Raw genomic sequence first — 19,013 nt, forward strand, 5'->3', positions numbered from 1 at the left:
ATTTAAAATCATAAATTCTGAAGGTCAGTGAGGGTAAAAAGTATTGATAATATGGGATGTGGGACGATATCAGAAGTTCCATTAAAAAGGCGGGATTTCAGTGTGTCTTGGGTGAAGAGTACACACTCTACATAAATGAAGGCAGGACAGCTGGAACGGGCAGGGTATACCCAGCTACCAAAAACTATGCAACTATAAACTGTACTGGTCTAATTAAAATTACACAAATCAAAAGGCTTTAAACAAAGAGCTTAGTATTAGTACAGCACTGAACAAATGGTAAGGCCTCTAGAAACATCTGTTTATGATATAATGATGATTCATTCTTTCAATCTGTCTCTGTATTCCAAGCATTGTTCTAAGCAGGAGGGACAAAACAATTAACAATGAACATGGAGCCTATATTTACCATTGGGGTGGAGAGAGGGGAGACAAAACACAAATAAAAATATAGTATTTTCAGTGGTAAGAAGTTTTATAAGATATATACAATACAGGGTAAGAGAATGAGAGGGAGGAGATATGTGAGCTATTGTAGACACAGGGTAGAGAAAGAAGGCATCTAATCTCCCTTGAGCAGAACTGAAAGAGAAGAGGAAGTGAGATTCACCAAAATCCAGTGGGGAAAAGCATTCGAGGCAGTGTGAAAAGTCAGTCAAGGGCCAGAGTGGTAAGTGTGAAAATAATGGGTCAAGACTGCATTCTCTGGAATCACCTCCACCTAATGTGACCTGGAACAAGCTGTTCCCTCTCTCAACCTCATTTCTCTCATCTGTAAAATGAGGACAAGGCTGTCAAAGAGGACTAGAGATAAATACAATGTTGGGCATTTATAAGTATTCAATGATTACTGGTTACTATTTTAATAAAATAGCCCCCGAAACAGGGAGTCAACTGCATGTGCTTTTATGGAAAAGATCTTCTAGCTACAAACAAATCTAGCAGGACTTTTTTTATCTTAAAACTTGAACTCTTCATTTTTTTTTTTAACACCGCCTCCAGTCTCTAAATACTCTGTTCTATTTCTGAAGAGAATAGGTTTGAGTTCCTGTTCAAAACATTTATTTTTGCTTTCATACTGTTCGGCTAAATCATCATACTGAAACAGCAATATTTAACTGGTTTCATGAACTAAGGCAATGACATTAGGAAACTATTGCCATATAATTCATGCTACCCATATAAATTACTCTGCCTGTAAATCCAAAATTCAAAGTAACAAATGAAATTTGATTAAAGTAACATTAAATTGTCTTTGATAATTTATATAGACACTTTTGATTTAGTCATTATTTTGAAGTACTTCAATTTTGGCCATTCATGCTCTTATTTCCAAAAACAAAATTAGATGCCAAGGGAGATTTAATTTTTCTGTTTTAAGTGTGAACTAGGCAATGTAGAATAATGGAAAGAGTGATTTACAGAGTCGATACTTGCGTTGAAGTCCTTCTTTTGTCAACAACCGGTCTGTATAATCCAAGGCAGCTCCCTAAGCCCCTCCTGACCTCAAGCTCATTCTTTCAAAGAGAGAAAACACCACCTGCCTAGTTTACAGGATTGTTCTGAACAATCAGATAGAGAAAAGCTCTCTGTAAACTATAAAACCCTATGTAAATATCAGGAGTGGTTCCTTATAGGTATTCTTTTACTTTGATACCACCCTCACTTAGCATTTTCCCAACCTCAATCATTTGCAAAATAACCAAGAGTTAAGAGAGAGAAAAAAAAAAATTTGTTTTTCTTTTAGAATAGGGCTTTCTTTAGATGTAAAAATGATTAATATTATGTGAGTAAAATGAAAGTTACTGATTTAACAAGCCTGGTTTTTTCCTTTGGTAATCTTCCTAGGTCAGAACAGAAGCCCTCTGTAAAGACGGCTCTACACAATTTTATAGCTCCTGAAGCAGTAACAATCATGAATGTTTGATGATGTCTTAATTAAACTATTATGAAAAATGCAAATCACTTTCACAGCATTTAAGCTAATAAAGTGGGAAGTTTTTTGGCTTGTTCCCTATCCCTCACTAAGTAATTCAAATAAAAGGTACTGACAATTTAGAGGGTAAACTGAATATATTAAAAAAATTCTTATATTCTGATAAAGGAATTATTGACACATTATGTCAGAAGTTCAAAGTCAAAAGCACTTAAGGCAGACTTTTAGAATAGTTTCTGAAATCAAGCCACATTAAATGATACTATCCTTGTCACCAAAGTTTTCTCTTTGTACTTCAAAGTACACCATAAACTAAGTAAGATAGACATTCTTCCCCTCTTCCAGTTCAGTAGTGTTTTTTATATCTTCCTAACAGTGTCCTACAAAACTGCTTTTTCAGGTAATAATTTATCCCTTTTCTTTTAGGACCACAGACTCTAACAAAATAACAGACAGATGGGTTAAGACAGCTACAGATGACAACATTTCCCAAAACTTTCAAACGGTTTCACTATGAGAAACCAAGTCTTGCCTACTGAAATGTATTAATGTTAAAGCTCTCTGGAACACTAGGACTGTAAAATACTAAATTCTGCACAGGCACATGTACATACTTTAGAGTTTCATAAGCTTTAAAATAGCATCTAAAATACAATTTTTCCTTACCACTGATCCAAAATATAATTCCTAATTTTCAAATAGCGTTCTGGTGTTTTAGCTTGGCGCCCCTCAAAAAACTCAGGAATTGCTTGTTTTTCTTCTTCTTGAATGATATTTCTATCAACTTCTATTTCTTGTTCTGGTGGCTTAAGCTCTTCTTCCTCTTGGCTCTCCTCCTCCATTTGGCAGGAGGAATGAAAAAGCAATTCATTATCACTCAAGTCTTTCTGAGCTTCACAAGGCTCTGGAGAAGGCAACTGTCTGGCATCATTTGTTATTCCATTCCCATCATGTTTATCACAGTTCTTCATCAGCTTATCACATTTCTGATCATTTAATTCAACTAATTTTTGGTCACTGGTGGTGTAATTTTCAGTCCAAAGTCTAACTCCTGAGCTTGAAAGTGTTTCCATCTCACCTTGCTTTATAGTCAGAAGGTATTCCTTGGAAGATTTGGAAATGGGATTTTCTTGGCTGTCAGAAACCAGTGCTTTACTGGTTTCAGGTCTTTCATTATTAGACATGTCTAACAAGAGAACACTGCTAAGATCCTTTTGGGGAACTGAAGAAGTCAACTCATCAGTTTCATCTGTGATGTCTACTTCTTCATCATCAGATAACTTTTCAATTTTTACAGCGTTCAAGTTGGGATCAGCACGTCCCCTTAAACCTGATGCTGTCCATGCCTTTGTCGCTTCATCTTCATTTTTCATCTGGAAGCCACTGCTATTCTTCTGATTTGGTGTTTCCTTTTCTGGACCATCTAATTTTACCTTATTAAAAATCAAGATAAAATATCCATAATGTTAACATGTTTAAAATGTAATCACTGGCACACACAAAAAAATAAGATACAAAGTTATTAAACTGAGTACATGTCAAAGGTGTATCTTTACTGTGCTTTTTCTGAAGGGGTTACAACTACATTTTAAGTGTAAAAGATCATCACTTCAAATTTCCATAAATATATTTGACTCATTCATGGTCAAATGGTGACTTTTATTAATCAAATAATTATGACCTACTATTAATACTTAGTTTTCAGTATGAAGCTTAAAATGGGAATCTGGCTCAGATCAACCATAGAAAATTAACCAAAAACCATCATACAAGGTATTTTTAAGATATTGCGAAGGCTTATTTCTCAGAATATCTGATACCTCAGCAGATCATTTTTATAATGCTAAAAACTCCTTTTAGTTAAAGGAGTCTATCTCACATATATTTACTGAGTAAATTAAAATCATCTTTCATTTAAATACAAAGACAATAGAAACAAACTGGCTTATGCAAGTTCATTTAATGTAGCTCTAATATTATAGAGCTTATAATTTAAGGCATGAAACTATCATACCTGCTGTTATAAACATAAATATGTTGTAATGCAATAAGAAAAAGAATGCTAACGAGTATATGTGATTTGAAATAAAATCTTTGTTATATATAATTTTGAAAAATCTTGCAAATAACTAATATACCCAAGACATAACAGCTCCTAAAAAGAGATTATGTATAGATCCTTTATCATAACAGACTCCGAGGATACTGTATTATAGTTAACTGGCTTACTATGTAAAGGAAAAGGAAAGGCTAGCAGGAGGGAAAATGAAATTCGGACATTTAGCCTGAAATAGCCTTTAACAACCTATTTATTTGAAGTTTCTCATTTTTAGCTTAAAATTGCTGACAAAATTTTGCATTGTATTAATTATATATTAATTTTATAAATATTAAAATGTACCTTTTCATCTCAAGCCTCTGAGTAAAACTGACACTGCAAGAAGTCCCGCACATACCAGCCAGAGAAGCATGGGTAAAAACAACTAAATTAGGCTTATTCTGGCTCCCAATACCTTGACCTTAGTAGGCTGTCTGGAAAATGCTTTTGCTGATTAAGAGGGAGCAGACTGACTGATTTACAATGAATTCATTCCATTACTTACCTCCTATGACCAAATGACACTAAATTAGGTTAAGTCTTGTATACGGGGTAAAACCCAATACAGCTGACCCTTGAACAACAGCAGGTCAGGAGCACCATACAGTTGAAAATCTGCATATAACTTAAAGTTGGCCTCCCCTTTATGTGGCCCCTTAGCATCTGCAGTTCCACACCTGCAGTTCCACCTCAGGGGATGGTGCAGTGCTGTATTACTGACTATTGAAAAAAAATCCACATATAAGTTGATCAGCTCAGTTCAGCCTGTTTTGTTCAAGGGTCAACCCAATTTACATGAAAAGAAAGCACCAAATTTCATTTAAGACACTTTCAAATTCTATATAATTATGCTTCTAGTACTCAAGCAGAACATATTAGAAAAATTCTAAATATCAGAACTACATGGTTGAATACAGCACAAATTACTTTCGAGACTAAGGAACTAGACCGTAACTGTACATTTTTGAACACTGCAATTTATTAGAGTTTTCAGACAGTTCTTTATAATAATTGTACAAGTTTCATTGCTATTAAAAAGATTTTAGAATCATGTTAGTATTTTTGGCCCCTAAGCTCTAATAATTCTTAAAAGTTTAATGCAAATATTTAAAAAGGAAAAAGATTTTCCAGGAAGCAATGACCTCTAAGGTTTTCTCTTTGGAATACTATTTGCTTTATAGGATGTTTTTGAGCAACTAATAATTTGCCCTATTTAACTGCACGAAATTAAGTGGAGTAACATAATAATACTAATTTAACAGCAATACTCAATACATTGAAGATATGCTTTGAGATTTTTGAAGACAAACATTTATAGGGTACTTTATGGGTATAAAATATTTTCACTATAAACACTCTGAACATTAAGACTTTAATGCCAAGTGGCACCAGTGGAAAAGAACTCGCCTGCCAATGCAGGAGATGTAAGAGACATGGGTTCAACCCCTGGGTTGGGAAGATCTTCTGGAGGAACCCACTCGAATCCCCACAGACAGAGGAGCCTGGCAGACTATAGTTTATAGGGTCACAAAGAGTTAGACGTGACTGAAACGACTTAGCATGTATGCAAGCATGCCTGAATTAAAGAACTATTTACGCTTATTAATTTTATTTATTTTAAATATGATCACTAGGATATTTATATCCTGCTTACCTTATTTTTAAAGTACTGTCTCGCATAACTCTTCACTTGTAAAACAGTGCGACTTTCAATTAGCTTTGCAATTTTGGTCCACCTTCGGCCAAATTTAGCCTATGTTATCAAAATGGAAAAGAAATTGTTTTTGATTAGCTTAATTAACATGCCAAATTACTGCCAAATTAAAAAAAAGTAAAATGATCTATTTTTGTTTTCTAAAACACACAAGTCTCATATATAGTTAAGACTCTTAAAATCAAAGCCCACAATCTCCTCTTTGAATCTTGACTTATGAAAGCAGACCAAGATGATTTAGAAATTTCTTTCTATAGCTACCTAAATGAAGATCCATCACTTCTATGTACTCCTACAGTATGTATTAGTATTATACATTATGATGTTCCAAAATTAAGGATAACTCAACAAAAAAGTGCATTGAAAGGGAGGTGGGTTGTATGTTCTATTTTCCAATTATAGAATCAACTGACTATGTTCCAACATTAATTTCAAAAAAATTTTCTTAGTCAGATTCCATATTAAAACATACATTACAAAAACTTTTACACTGTTCAGATATCACAGTAAACTGAATTAAAAGATTGAATCACAAATAAAGTGACCTCCAACCAACGCCTCCCTACATCCCTTCATGGTCAAAGGCTGTGTACCTACTAACATCGAGGCTGTGAAGGGAAAAACTGAGAACTTGAGGGAGCTCTGGTGTGTTTTCAAGTACAGACATGAATGCAGTATAATTTTAAAGCTAGACAGTATTTTTAATTATCAAGTCTATCATTTGATACATAAATCTCCTTTACATTATCTCTAACACAAGATACTCTCCATTTCCCAAAGAAGCTCAACAATCTTTTTACATTTCCTAAAACTATTTAAAGGAAAAAAAAAAAACAACAACAACTCAGAGAAGCTGATCTCAGGGCCAGATTTACATGCCAGAGAGTCATGACTAATGGCAATAAATTATCCTGACCTAAATGATAAATCTTAACTTACATACTTATTTCTGGTATTCAATAGAAAATCTGACATATGGACAATTTCTTAAAACTGAAAGTACTTCTGAGAAAATCAGTAAGTATAAATTAATAACTTATGATAGTTCTTAACTAATACCTGAGATCAACTTTCTGAAGATTTAATTATCTGTAGTATGTGCTAAGGGCTTCCCAAGGTGGTACAGTGGTAAACAATCTGCTTGCCAATGCAGGAGGTACAAGAGAAGCCGATTTGATTCCTGGGTCAGGAAGATCTCCTGGAGTAGGAAATGGCAACCTGCTTCTGTACTGTTGCCTGAAAAATCCCATGGACAGAGAAGCCTGGCTGGCTACAGTCCATAGGGTCGCAAAGAGTCAGACACAGCCGAGTGACTGAGGACACACATTGTGTAATGAAGGCAAATATGTAATTTGGTAGCATAGAGCACTCTTTTGGAAATAGGAAAGATCTGGATAAAGTGTGACTAGTTAGGATTCTAGGGGCTTGGGCACTATGAAAATTGGAGAGGGGACACTAGCAAGAGAAGCAAAGAAAACATTCACCAATTTAAAAAGAGAGCAAAGGGACAAGAGGGAAAAACATCTTCTTTCATCATTCAGTACCACATAATTTCCTACTCTCAAGCTGGAGAGAATTCAGATTATAAGCAAATGATACTGAGTTACACAGGCTGAGAATACAATCAATGGTTCCATGTATTTTTGTGGGAAAATATTTTAGGTTTAAAATATCTCTTTATATATACACAGATAGATATAGATATCTACATATGTACCTAAATAAAGACACTTGCTTTTATAGGGACAAATTATCTCTGGAAGGATTCACAAGAACAGGTGACAGGCAAAGAAAACTAAAGGTTGAGACAGAAGTCAGAAGGAGACTTAACACTCTACAACTTAAGGTGCCATTTGAGTTCTGAACCATGGAGCTAAGCCTCTATAACTACCACCAATGTCAACAAGAACAACCCCAAAATTCACAATCCATTTGTGTGTATATTCTGATCTTTGGTAATGGACAAAACACTAAAGTTGTCAGCAATCTTAAATATACGACTGGTTAATTAGATTATATAAATGACAATCACACGACAGACTAAAATATCAGTATAAAAAGCATCAGAAGTATAGGAGAAAAATCTCAGGAGGAGATATAACCCTCAAAATAGTTTCTGTAGTTATGTTAACCATGTTTCAATTTGCATTCATGAATCCTACATAATATTACATATTCTACATATATAATATATAAATATATATAATTTCAAAATTAATTGAGTAATATGTACCTTAAAGAAAAAAAATAATCTACTATAGACAGTTAAAAAAATTCCTGCATATTTTGTTAAGTTTCATTATATTAAGGCACTTTCTCATAATTAGAAACTTGTGTACATTTTTTTTTCCATTATGCAACTGTGAATATTTAAATAGATCTCAGTGAAACACTGATGCAAAAGGAATGTTTCTGGTCTTTAACTATATCCATTAAAGTATTTAGATTATGTGCACAAATGCCAAAATTGGAATTGAAAAAAACTGAGCTGATCACCCAGACTGTTCCAAATACAAGTTTTTCCCCAAGAGAAAAGATCAGGTAATTATAAATAAGTTTGCCTTTCAGTACAGGTGGTTGGTAAAACGTATATAGTACAATTTCTTGGGTTTTATTAGTACCAAAAAAGGGGTGAAAAACTACCTAAAATATTGAGTCAAATCTATCAATATTTTAATATTTTAGTAACTTAAGTATGAGTTAAAAGGAATTCTCTCCTACTACACTACAAACATAATCATTCTAACTACATCATTTAACTACAGAAAAACTATAAATGTGATTACTATAATTAAAATGAAATTTTCAGTCTCTATAAATTAACCTTATAATTCTATCAATATTTGCTTCTAGAATTATTTCACTATAAATTAAAAATTGCTCTATTTACCAGCCCTTGTTCAAACAGCTCTTTTTCTTCTATCGTCCACTTTACTGAGTAACTGGCTGGTTTTGTAGGAGAGTGTACCCTGAGGGGAAAAAGAGGAATTGCAAAAAAATTTCTGAAATGGAACATTCCATATTTATGCAGCTAAAGGTTATAGATAGCCATGGGCTAAACTTAATACTTTTTGAGTCTAAGAATTAAAAAGAAGAGAAGAAAAAGCAGGCTGCAGCCTCTACCTGGGGGACCAGATTTACCCTGTCTTATATATTTCTCTAGCTCAGGACAGGAGCCCCCAAAGACATAATCCTTGGGTCTGAGTGAAGATAACACTAAAAGACATCAAAGGAAATAACAAATAGGCTTCCTTAGATTGGACACAAAGCAGCAAATGTTAATACATCTCCAAAACTTGAGAGGCTTGTCGGAGATAAACCGGGCTCCAGAAATACCATCTGATTCTTCTATGTAAATCTACGTAAATATCAAGCCGGAAAAGAGGTGAAAGTACTATGACACTATCATTATTGCTTTTGAAATGCAGGACATTAAGAAATTAAAAATAAAATTGAGATGAAGCCAACTAATTTAATTGATGTGAACCATTAATCTTTTCTTTAACTTCATTTTTTAGTTGTTGTTGCTTGTTCACCAAAATGCAAAAGCCAGTCTGTTCAGTGCTCAAACTCTTGGTAATTACAAGTCTACCCTCTAAGGGATTATCAACATGCAAGCTTAGAAACACTGAATAATATCAAACCTTCTTCAATTATAGGGAAAGGATGTTTATAAAACAGTTAATACTTAACTTCTCTAGATAATTTTTAAAAACTACAAATTCAAATTAAAGTTTTATTTGAAACAAATGAAAATTAACTGACAGGGCAACAGAAATCAAGTCAATTCATAATATACTAGAGGGCAGCTTAAAAAAATTTTCCCCACAAATCCCTAGAAAACCACCTTTCCCATAGTTTAATAAAATTGCCTATGTAGGGCCATAAAGGTTCTGACAAATAAATAATACAATAAAATTATCTTGTAACATTCCAACATTTGTACAAGAAATTTTTGATTTTATAATTGTGTAAACCCAAGGTCAAGAGGATTTTTCCACAGGCCAACTATAACTTGTTTAATTTTCCCCTAATTTTAAACTAATCAAAAAATGTTAAAGTATAAAATGTAAGTACATACATGATTTTTGCTGTTTTCTGCAGACTGCACCACATGAAAAAAGAAAATAAGGAAACCTGTGAAGTTTTTAAAAATACAATTCAGACTTTTAAAAGCATTATAAATTGATTTTACCTCTTCAAGTATTTTTTATCATCTTCCTTTTGATCAAGCCAGAATTTTCCTGGAAGTGACTTATTGGATAAGTAATACCTGTGTAATTATTAAAGAAACTTTTAAAACAATAATAAAGTCCTATAAATTATTATGCAATTTGTATAAAGCAGGCACTCACATATCCTGAAAATCACACTTAAATTCAAGTGAAACCAATTCTTCTCAAAAAATTTTCCAGGTGTGTAATAATTATAACAAAAATGTTTGTATCTTATAGGGTTTTTATCTGGATTAAATATTACATGTGAAGTCATACATACACAGTATCTGCACAAAATGTGTACTACCTAAATGCCAGTTTCTCTTTCTTCCCTATTAGAAGTGGCTAAGAAAAGAGATATCCTCAATGTTTTATTTAAATCTTTTTTCCTAACACATATGGAGAATTAACAGATGCTGACTGGTTGTCCAGGATAATTCAGGAGTATCTGCTTTCACATTTCTGAAGGTAACAGAGAAGACTTTAGGGTTGTTCTCTACCCTAACAAATATAACGAACGCTTGGGTCAAATCTACCTCTCAGATTGATTAAACCTAGCCTATACTGTTATATTTTTAGATTCTTCACTTAGCAAATACTGACTGTGTGTCATGTGCACGAGGCATCATGGCAGATATCAGGTGCTGAAGACAAGGATAGAAGAAAGCACTATCCTTGTTCATCCAAGAGCTCGCACAGCTTTTACTATCATTATTTTGTTCCCAAGTCTGGAAGTGAACCACTGACTTCCTAAATATTCATTAATCTAGAATGACACTGTTCAACACATTGGCTAATAGCCACATGTGTAGCTACTGAATACCTGAAATGTGGTTAGCACAAACTGAGATGTACTGTTAAGTATATAAAATGCACACTGGGTTTCAAAGAGTATAAAACAAAGAATGTAAAACATCTCAATGTTTACATATTAAATGTTGAAATATATTTTAAATATACTGGGTCAAATAAAATGTTATTATAATTGATTTCCCCTGTTTTAAACATGGCTACTAGAAAACTATAAAGGACATATGTGACTTGCACTATTTTTCTACTGAAAAGCGATGATCCAGGCTATAGCTGTAATGTTTGGGGAGGGCTGGAGAGTAAGAAAGCCTAAAAGGGGGTTACCCATGAGAATTAAAGGTACACAGACACCCTGAAAACAACACAGCAATAACTGGGAGTAAAAGGAACAGAAATTCTGGCTTAAAAAGGAGATAAAAATCCATGAAACACAGAAGAGTTGAAAACAAACCACTCACTACTTTAATTAGAGTTATATTAACAATCTTTATAAATCAGAAAATCAGAAAACTTTTTATTCAATCCTTTTATTTTACATGTAAAAAAATATATGAGTTCCCCAAAATTTAAGTTGCAAATATCACAAACAGATGAAAGAAACAGGGCAAGAAGCCAGTGGCTGAACTGTCAATAAGGACCTACAACTTCTGGGAGAAAAAAAATCTTCATTCTATAGTTTTGTGTTTTTTACTTAGATTGCCCCCAGTAACACCTATAAATTGGTAGAATAAGAAGTGAGAACTTTTACATATTCTCATTCTGTGTCTTTGGACGAATTAATATCTCATACAACTGAAAATGGGAGGTCTGGACTAGAAAATCTGGACTTAAACTAAGGATTCTAGCTGATTTAAAACACTCTATAGGAAATTCCCTGCTGGTCCACAGTTAGGACTTCACACTTTCCCTAAAGAGGGAATGGGTTCAATCCCTGGCCTGGGAACTAAGATCCCACATGCCATGTGGCATGGCAAAGATAAAAAATAAAAACAAAACAACAACAACCAAAAAATCTCTATAATTTCTGTCCAATATTAAGGTAACTGAAAGAGTTGGTTGACAACAGAAACTCAAAAGTATTGGGTCAGATCTCAGACTTAGTGGTAAAACAGAATAGGTAGGTAACATCATACCCTAGCATTACATCTAGCAACTAACAGTGGTCTCTTTTGTAAGTTTTGCATTAATGAATTTTTAACCCTGAAATCTTTACTTTCCTCATAGTGAATAAAGGATACTCTTCTTCCAACAACATTTTCTCAATGACAGCTCTGTTCTCTTCACTGATGGTGCTATCCAGAGTCCAAGGCTATTAAAAAAAAGGAAGAATAATTTTTTTTATTTACTGCTTTTTGAAACCAATTACTATTTTGTTAAATGAAAATACACAATAATATGATTACAAATAATAAAGCTACCATTTACCGAGAACACAGACATATCTTTGGACTCCTACGATAATGCTGAGACAGGCATCACTACTTCACAGATGCATTCATAGAAGCAGTAACTAACGTTTTAAGTGGGAAAGAAGAGACTTGAGCCTTAGATTCCTAGGCTCTGGCTCCTACTCATGATAAAGTAATAATGGTTATCCTGCATGAGGAACAATTAAGATACTACTAAGCTTTTGCTAGATATCTCACCTATTAATATTTCCAAAACTCACCACAATTCCTTTCTTCCCCTTAAGCCACAATCTCTCCATACTTCTTTTTAACTCTCAAAACGTAAACATTTTCAGCCAAGTCTCTTTTCCAAGCTCTATTTAGACGGTTATAACTAACTACCCACTCAAAATTTCCACTTGGATACCTAACAGGCTTCTTAGAACTTCACATGTTCAAAACAAAATTTACCAAAGCATAACCTTCACCAGCTTTTCTCCTGCCTTCCCAATTTTGTAAGCAGCATTACTAGTCACCAAGCTATTCCAGCCTGAAACCCAGAAATCATTCTGGATTCTTTCCTTTTCCTTCAATCCCCAAACCCAATATAACAAGCATTTCTACCACGCAAACATAATTCAAATCTGTCAACTTCTGCCACAAGCTGAGGCCAAGCCATCACCGAATCTTGCTTAGGTCCCTAGAAATGTTTCCTAACTAGTCTTTTTCATTTTCTTCCTGCCTCCTGCTAGTGTGACAGGGCCATCATTTGCCTCCCCAACCTGTCACCTCTCCCCCTTTCCTACTATATTCTAGATACTGGATTTCAACAACAGCCTTTGTGCTGCTGTTCTTTCTGCATATAGTTTTCCTCTACTCTTCACATCCCTACTTCTACTTTCAACTTAAATGTCACCTTCTCAGTTTCCCTCACCATGTCCGTCTTGATTATGGTTGTATTCCCCCAAACCTGGCCTGGTGTCTGGCACATAGTAAGTATTCAATAGTTGTTGTTCAGTTGCTAAGTTGTGTGTGACTCTTTTGTGAACCCATGGACTGTAGCCCGCCGGGCTCCTCTGTCCATGGGCTTCCCCAAGCAAGAATACTGGAGTGGGTCACCATTTCCTCCTCCAGGGGATCTTCCTGCCCAGGGATCAAACCCGCATCTCCCACAATGGCAGGGGGTCCTTTACTGAGTCACCAGGGAAGCCCAAGGACTCGATAAATAACTGTTAAATGAAGAAATGAATCATGCAACAATCCCCATATTTTAGATGAAAAAACTGTGGTTCATAAATCTGATAAGTGGTAGAGCACCAATTTGTGCCTAAATCTAGCTGGCTCCAAAGTTGTTTCCCAGAAGGCCATTTTTTCAAAGGAAAAAAGAATAAATTCCTTCTATTTTTAATTTAAGAAAAAGGTTTCACTGTCTTACCTCTGTGACCACTGAGAACTAGCACCAAGTTAAAAAAAGAGAGAGAGAGAGAGATACTCTGCGCACTGAGTAATAGCTTAATATACCTGATATTTCCACAAAATACTTACAATAAGACCATTCTCAGTTCTCCATGATGAATCAAGATAATGATCTTGTAAAACTGATGCTGTATTTTCATCACTTCTGCAATAATTGAGAAAATAGGTATAAAAGTGAAATTATACCAATTAATGAATATAATTTACACAGCACAGTGACTGACAGGTTTCGTACGTAAACAAATATTTAGTTCCTTTCTCCATCCTATTTCAACTGCCAAATATCAAGTTTGTTTACTTCTCTGTCTCCCAAGAATAAACAACTCCATGAGGAAAAAACTACGTCCAAACAGCAACCACACACAACATATTCTGTGGCTATGAACCAACATTTCAGATTTCTTTTGATGAATATGCACATCTATACAGGAATTCAACTTTATGACTCTCCTGGTTATATCTAAAGCATAAAAGCCACCCATTAACAGTACCACTCTCAAAATGGAAGAAAAAGCAAGACGAAATAGAAGAAACAAAAGAAAATACTTGAAGGAGGACAGTACAGTGAAGAGATCTAACAAATCTGTTGTTTTAACTCACATAACAAAAATTAACTTGAGTTATCTGGGGGCTTTTCTATGTCTATGAGGGATTCAACTTTGTTAATTCTCAGCCTTTTAACTAATTAGAACTCTCTAAAGTCACACTTAAGAGAGTCATAGTTACTTCCACCATTTAAATGGGGAAACAATGGAAACAGTTAGAGACTTAATTTCGGGGGGCTCCAAAATCACTGCAGATTGTGACTGCACCCATGAAATTAAAAGATCTTGCTCCTTGGAAGAAAAGCTATGACCAACTCAGACAGCATATTAAAACACAGAGACATTACTTTGCCAACAAAGGTTTGTCTAGTCAAAGCTATGGTTTTTCCAGTAGTCATGTATGGATGTGAGATTGGACTATAGAGAAAGCAGAGCGCCAAAGAATTGATGCTTTTGAACTGCAGTACTGGAAAAAACTCTTCAGAGTCCCTTGGACTGCAAGGAGATCCAACCAGTCCATCCTAAAGAAATCAGTCCTGAATATTCATTGGAAGGACAGATGCTGAAGCTGAAGCTCAAGCTCCAATACCTTGGCCACCTGATGCAAAGAGCTGACTTATTGGAAAAGACCCTGATGCTGGGAAAGACTGAAGTCGGGAGAAGGGGATGACAGAGGATGAGATGGTTGGATGGCATCACTGACTCGATGGACATGAGTTTGAGTAAGCTCTGGGAGTTGGTGACAGGGAATCCTGGCATGCTACAGTCCATGGGGTCACAAAGAGTCAGACTCGACTGAGCGACTGAACTGAACTGCAAGTCACATTGTTCACTTCATATGAATAGTTAAGTTTGAGGAGGCCCAATCTGTGATATAATTAAATTTAAAATTTGCTTCTATATGTTTTGAAGTTATAAAAGTTTCCTAGTTAGTGACTTTTCCCAGTCTATACTTAGAAACTGCTATTCCTCTTAGAAACTGCTATAATATAAAGTTTATTCTCTGTCTCATCCAATAAGAATGTGAGTTCCATAAAAGCAAGGACTTAGTTTGGATGAGTACTATAAACCCAGAGCTAGGCATATAAATGCTAATCAATATTTGTTGAATGACTGAATGAACAGGTAGGTGGGGTATGGATCACACAGGTCTCTAGGGAGTTGGGAGTACCATCATCAGATCTGGATGTAAGAAAAGACTACTCTAACTTCAGAAAAGACTAAAAGAGGGTCAAAGAGACAAGAAGCAGTTAAGAGGGAGTGATTACATAGATACTAGAGAGAAGTGACAGTAACTTAGACCTAAAGCACAAGCAATGTGAACAGGAAGAAGTGAACACATCTGAGAGGATACTCAGAATCTACAGACTCTCTAATAGGAGAGAGGTAAGGAAGAAGGTTAAAATCTAGGTCTCTTCCCTGCATGAGTGGGTGGATGGTGCCATTTATTGAACTAGGGAACTTGAAGAGGCAGGTTGGGTAAGGAAAGTTTCTATAAAGTGAGATTGAGGAGCTTGTGGCTCACCCAAGGGCAAATAGATTCAGGAAAATGGATAAATGGATCTGAAGATCATGAGAGAGATTTGAGTTGGTGACAGATTTGGGCAATATCAGCCTGTTATTAGATGGAATTTAAGATTAAATGTCATTTGTGTGGGTCAAAATTGGTAGAACATTGGGAAAATTTCATATGGTCCAACTTAAACAGAAATTTAAGCCTTGAGAGATGGACTGTATGGTTAGTAAGAAGTCTTATGACAAAAATTCCTTGGAAATACTATGATTTAAAGAACAAGTAGAAGAAACAGAGGATAAGAAAGAATGGTAGAAGGGAAACAAAACACTTCAATGCATCTTCTAACCTTGGTAACCAGCACTTAGCAAGGACTTAAAAGTGTGTTTTCAATTAACCCTCAAGATGTCATGATCAGCTATAACTGAAAAATTCAGAGGGGCATCTAAGTGTTTACTCACACCAAATTCCACATGATTAGAGTACCAACACTAGGGAACAACTGTCACTAGACTGTAATGTTCATGATGCTCTACAGAATTGTGTGAGACAATGATGATGACCATCAGGAACCAACAACCAGTTACTGGTTTCATGAGACTAATGTGACTGTAAGTGCCATCAGCAGACTTTGGGCTCAAACAAACAATAAGAAAAGGAAAGAAAAAAGAAAAAGAGAAATAAAACACAATCATAAAAATAAAGAAAAACCCATGGAAAAAGGGGAAGAGTCAGTGCTCTCAGATAATCTTTAGTGTTTCCAAGGGCAGCTCATCTGCCTTGAACTTCAGATAAGAATCCCTCACACCTATTTCATACACTTATTGTGGAAAGTAAATCAAACCACGCATGCAAAAGCACTTGGTCAAGATTAACTTGATCTACACAAATGTGAAAGACTGTTATCAAAGGCTTTCTGTTCATTTGTATAGACTTGTACTGTTTTGTCTAAACAGCTGAAGGAGACTTAGTTACTTCTCATTTTTATAGTGTTTTAAGTTCAGGAAAACTTTAAACGGCTCTGTTTCAGTCCCTCATGGACAGGGTTGGTACTCTTCTTCACAATTTACAAAGGTGCTATTATTAGGCTGGATCATGTGAAATTGCTATTTTATAGGTCAAAAATGGTCTAAGCCTCACAATTTTACCTGGCTTAATGTAGAGACTTCTAATGAACTTGTTCATAGTTATAAGCAACACAGCTGGCTGAGTTGAGAACTGAGGTCTTCTGATCCTGACCAGTCTAAGCCTCTTCTATTACTAAAAGAGAATTCTGAAAGCACATCTTTAAAACCGCATGTATCAATTTCTTTCTCTGCAAGCAAGGAGTCAAACAGCTAGATATCTCAAGCTGGAGGCTGCTTTTTAAAAGTCACACTGGCCTGCTCTGCAGGAACTGGTACTAAATGGTGACCTCTCACTGGGTCCTCAAAATACTATCCGTGGTGGGAAGGTAAAGAACACAACACTTACAGAGCACCTCTCTTATACTAGAGCACATCCCCAAATCATTTCATTTGATCTTCACAATAACCGTATGAAGCACATAACATGACAGTCAGCTTACACATGAGTTGTCTGAGGCCCAAAGTCACACTGCTAGTAACTGCTGCTGCTGCTAAGTCACTTCAGTCGTGTCCGACTCTGTGTGACCCCATAGACGGCAGTCCACCAGGCTCCCCCGTCCCTGGGATTCTCCAGGCAAGAACACTGGAGTGGGTTGCCATTTCCTTCTCCAGTGTATGAACGTGAAAAGGGAAAGGGAAGTCGCTCAGTCGTGTCCGACTCTTCGCGACCCCATGGACTGCAGCCTACCAGGCTCCTCCGTCCATGGGATTTTCCAGGCAAGAGTACCGGAGTGGGGTGCCATCTAGCTGGGTCAATACACAGCTGTCAAACTGTTAAGTCCCACCCCTTTCTTTTAGATCACGCTGCATGTCGGGAAGTTTTTCACAACTACCCCTACGTGGAAGAGGAAACCAGAGGCTAGTAGGGATAAAACGACACGCCCAAGGTCACACGGCCTGCAAGCGAGGGAACAAGAATTCCTAAGTTGGGTTCTGTCCAGGGACCGCCCCTGTTCTAATTATTTTTTGGGCGGTGGCAAGGAGGCGGGTTCTGGAGAGGAAGTAAGGGAAGAAGCAATCTAATTGCTTAAGAGTATGCAATGTGCTAGGCGCGGTCAGCGCCCTCACAGGATCCCGGTAAATGGGCTGTCCCACGCTAGTCTACGGTACCCGCCCTCTGAGCTCAGGAGGAGCCCACAGACGGGATGGGCGAGGCGCGCCTCTCAGGCCGGCAGGAGACCCTGGCCCAGGGGATAGTTTTCCACTCCCCCGGCCCTTGCCGGAACCGCGGCCTTTAGGAGGGTACCTCCTCACTGCCGTGCCCCTCCTCGTCTCTGCAAGCCCAGTCTCAACTGCTCACCCAGACTGTGCCGCCGCTGGCACTAGGTCCCCTTCGATATCCACATCTGCCTCTTCAGCCGCCATGATGGGACCTGACCCCAGCCGTCCTCCCGAGAGATCCCGCGAGAAGTGGAGGGCCTGAAGGCGGGGCCATGTACGTCATGGGGCGGAGTCGACGGCTCGGCCAGTTCTTTCCAGGCTGGGGAAGCGGGGTTTCGGAGAAAAGATGCTAAGGAGTTCTGGGGTTCTGGGGTTTTGTTGAGGAGCAGCTCAGTGCTAAAGAATCCGGTTGCGATAGGCCAGTTCGATCCCTACATTGGATCCTCTGGAGTAGGAACTGGCAACCCACTTCGGTATTCTTGCTGAGAAATCCCGAAATAGTCATGCACATCTTAAAGACTAAGCTTCAACAAAAGCCTTGGCAAGCAGCGCAGGCTTGGGTTTTGAAGAGACTGTGCTCTTGCATAAATTCTTTGGCGCCTCACTTCTCTGATTTGTAAAATGGGGATAATAATAATAATCTGCTGCTGCTTAGTCCCTCAGTTAGGTCCCACTCTTTGCGACCCCATGGACACAGCCTGGTGGGCTACAGTCCATGAGAATTCTCCAGGCAAGAATACTGGAGTGGGTTGCCCTGTCCTCCTCCAGGGGATCTTTACCGTCTGAGCCACCAGGGAAGAGCTAATATTTTTATCTAGAGTGCTGAAAATAACAGATTAGACCTGCTTTGAACTGTGAAGGTGGCAACAGTGATCCTTACCTGCTGGTTTTCTTTCCTTTCCTTTTTTTCTTTTTTAAGGAATTATTCAGTACTTATTGAAGTGCTGAACATCTGTTTTATCAAAAAAATTAAGGGTATAACTTATGATTACATATTTTATTTTGTAGAGATCTTTACAATTAATTAA

At 36.7% G+C, this 19,013-nt stretch overlaps 1 protein-coding gene across 3 annotated transcripts in view; it reads right to left on the minus strand.

Annotated features, from left to right (window-relative positions):
• Positions 1 to 18,230, minus strand: part of MYSM1 (Myb like, SWIRM and MPN domains 1) — a 41,833-nt gene extending 23,603 nt beyond the window's left edge. For 2 of the 3 annotated variants that reach the window (XM_069592827.1, XM_069592820.1), the window contains exons 1-8: positions 18,125 to 18,230; positions 13,709 to 13,784; positions 12,014 to 12,084; positions 9,944 to 10,021; positions 9,830 to 9,853; positions 8,639 to 8,717; positions 5,689 to 5,787; positions 2,603 to 3,369 (exon numbers count right to left, since the gene is read on the minus strand). In XM_069592827.1, coding sequence (XP_069448928.1) covers positions 2,603 to 3,369; positions 5,689 to 5,787; positions 8,639 to 8,717; positions 9,830 to 9,853; positions 9,944 to 10,021; positions 12,014 to 12,084; positions 13,709 to 13,784; positions 18,125 to 18,189 — 1,259 coding nt within the window. In that variant the 5' untranslated portion in view covers positions 18,190 to 18,230. The remainder of the gene's footprint in view (positions 1 to 2,602; positions 3,370 to 5,688; positions 5,788 to 8,638; positions 8,718 to 9,829; positions 9,854 to 9,943; positions 10,022 to 12,013; positions 12,085 to 13,708; positions 13,785 to 18,124) is intronic. The other variant, XM_069592830.1, reaches the window with a different exon arrangement.
• Between the last annotated feature and the right edge of the window lie 783 nt (positions 18,231 to 19,013).

Source organism: Ovis canadensis, chromosome 1, assembly GCF_042477335.2.
Source record: "Ovis canadensis isolate MfBH-ARS-UI-01 breed Bighorn chromosome 1, ARS-UI_OviCan_v2, whole genome shotgun sequence".
NCBI lineage: Eukaryota > Metazoa > Chordata > Mammalia > Artiodactyla > Bovidae > Ovis > Ovis canadensis.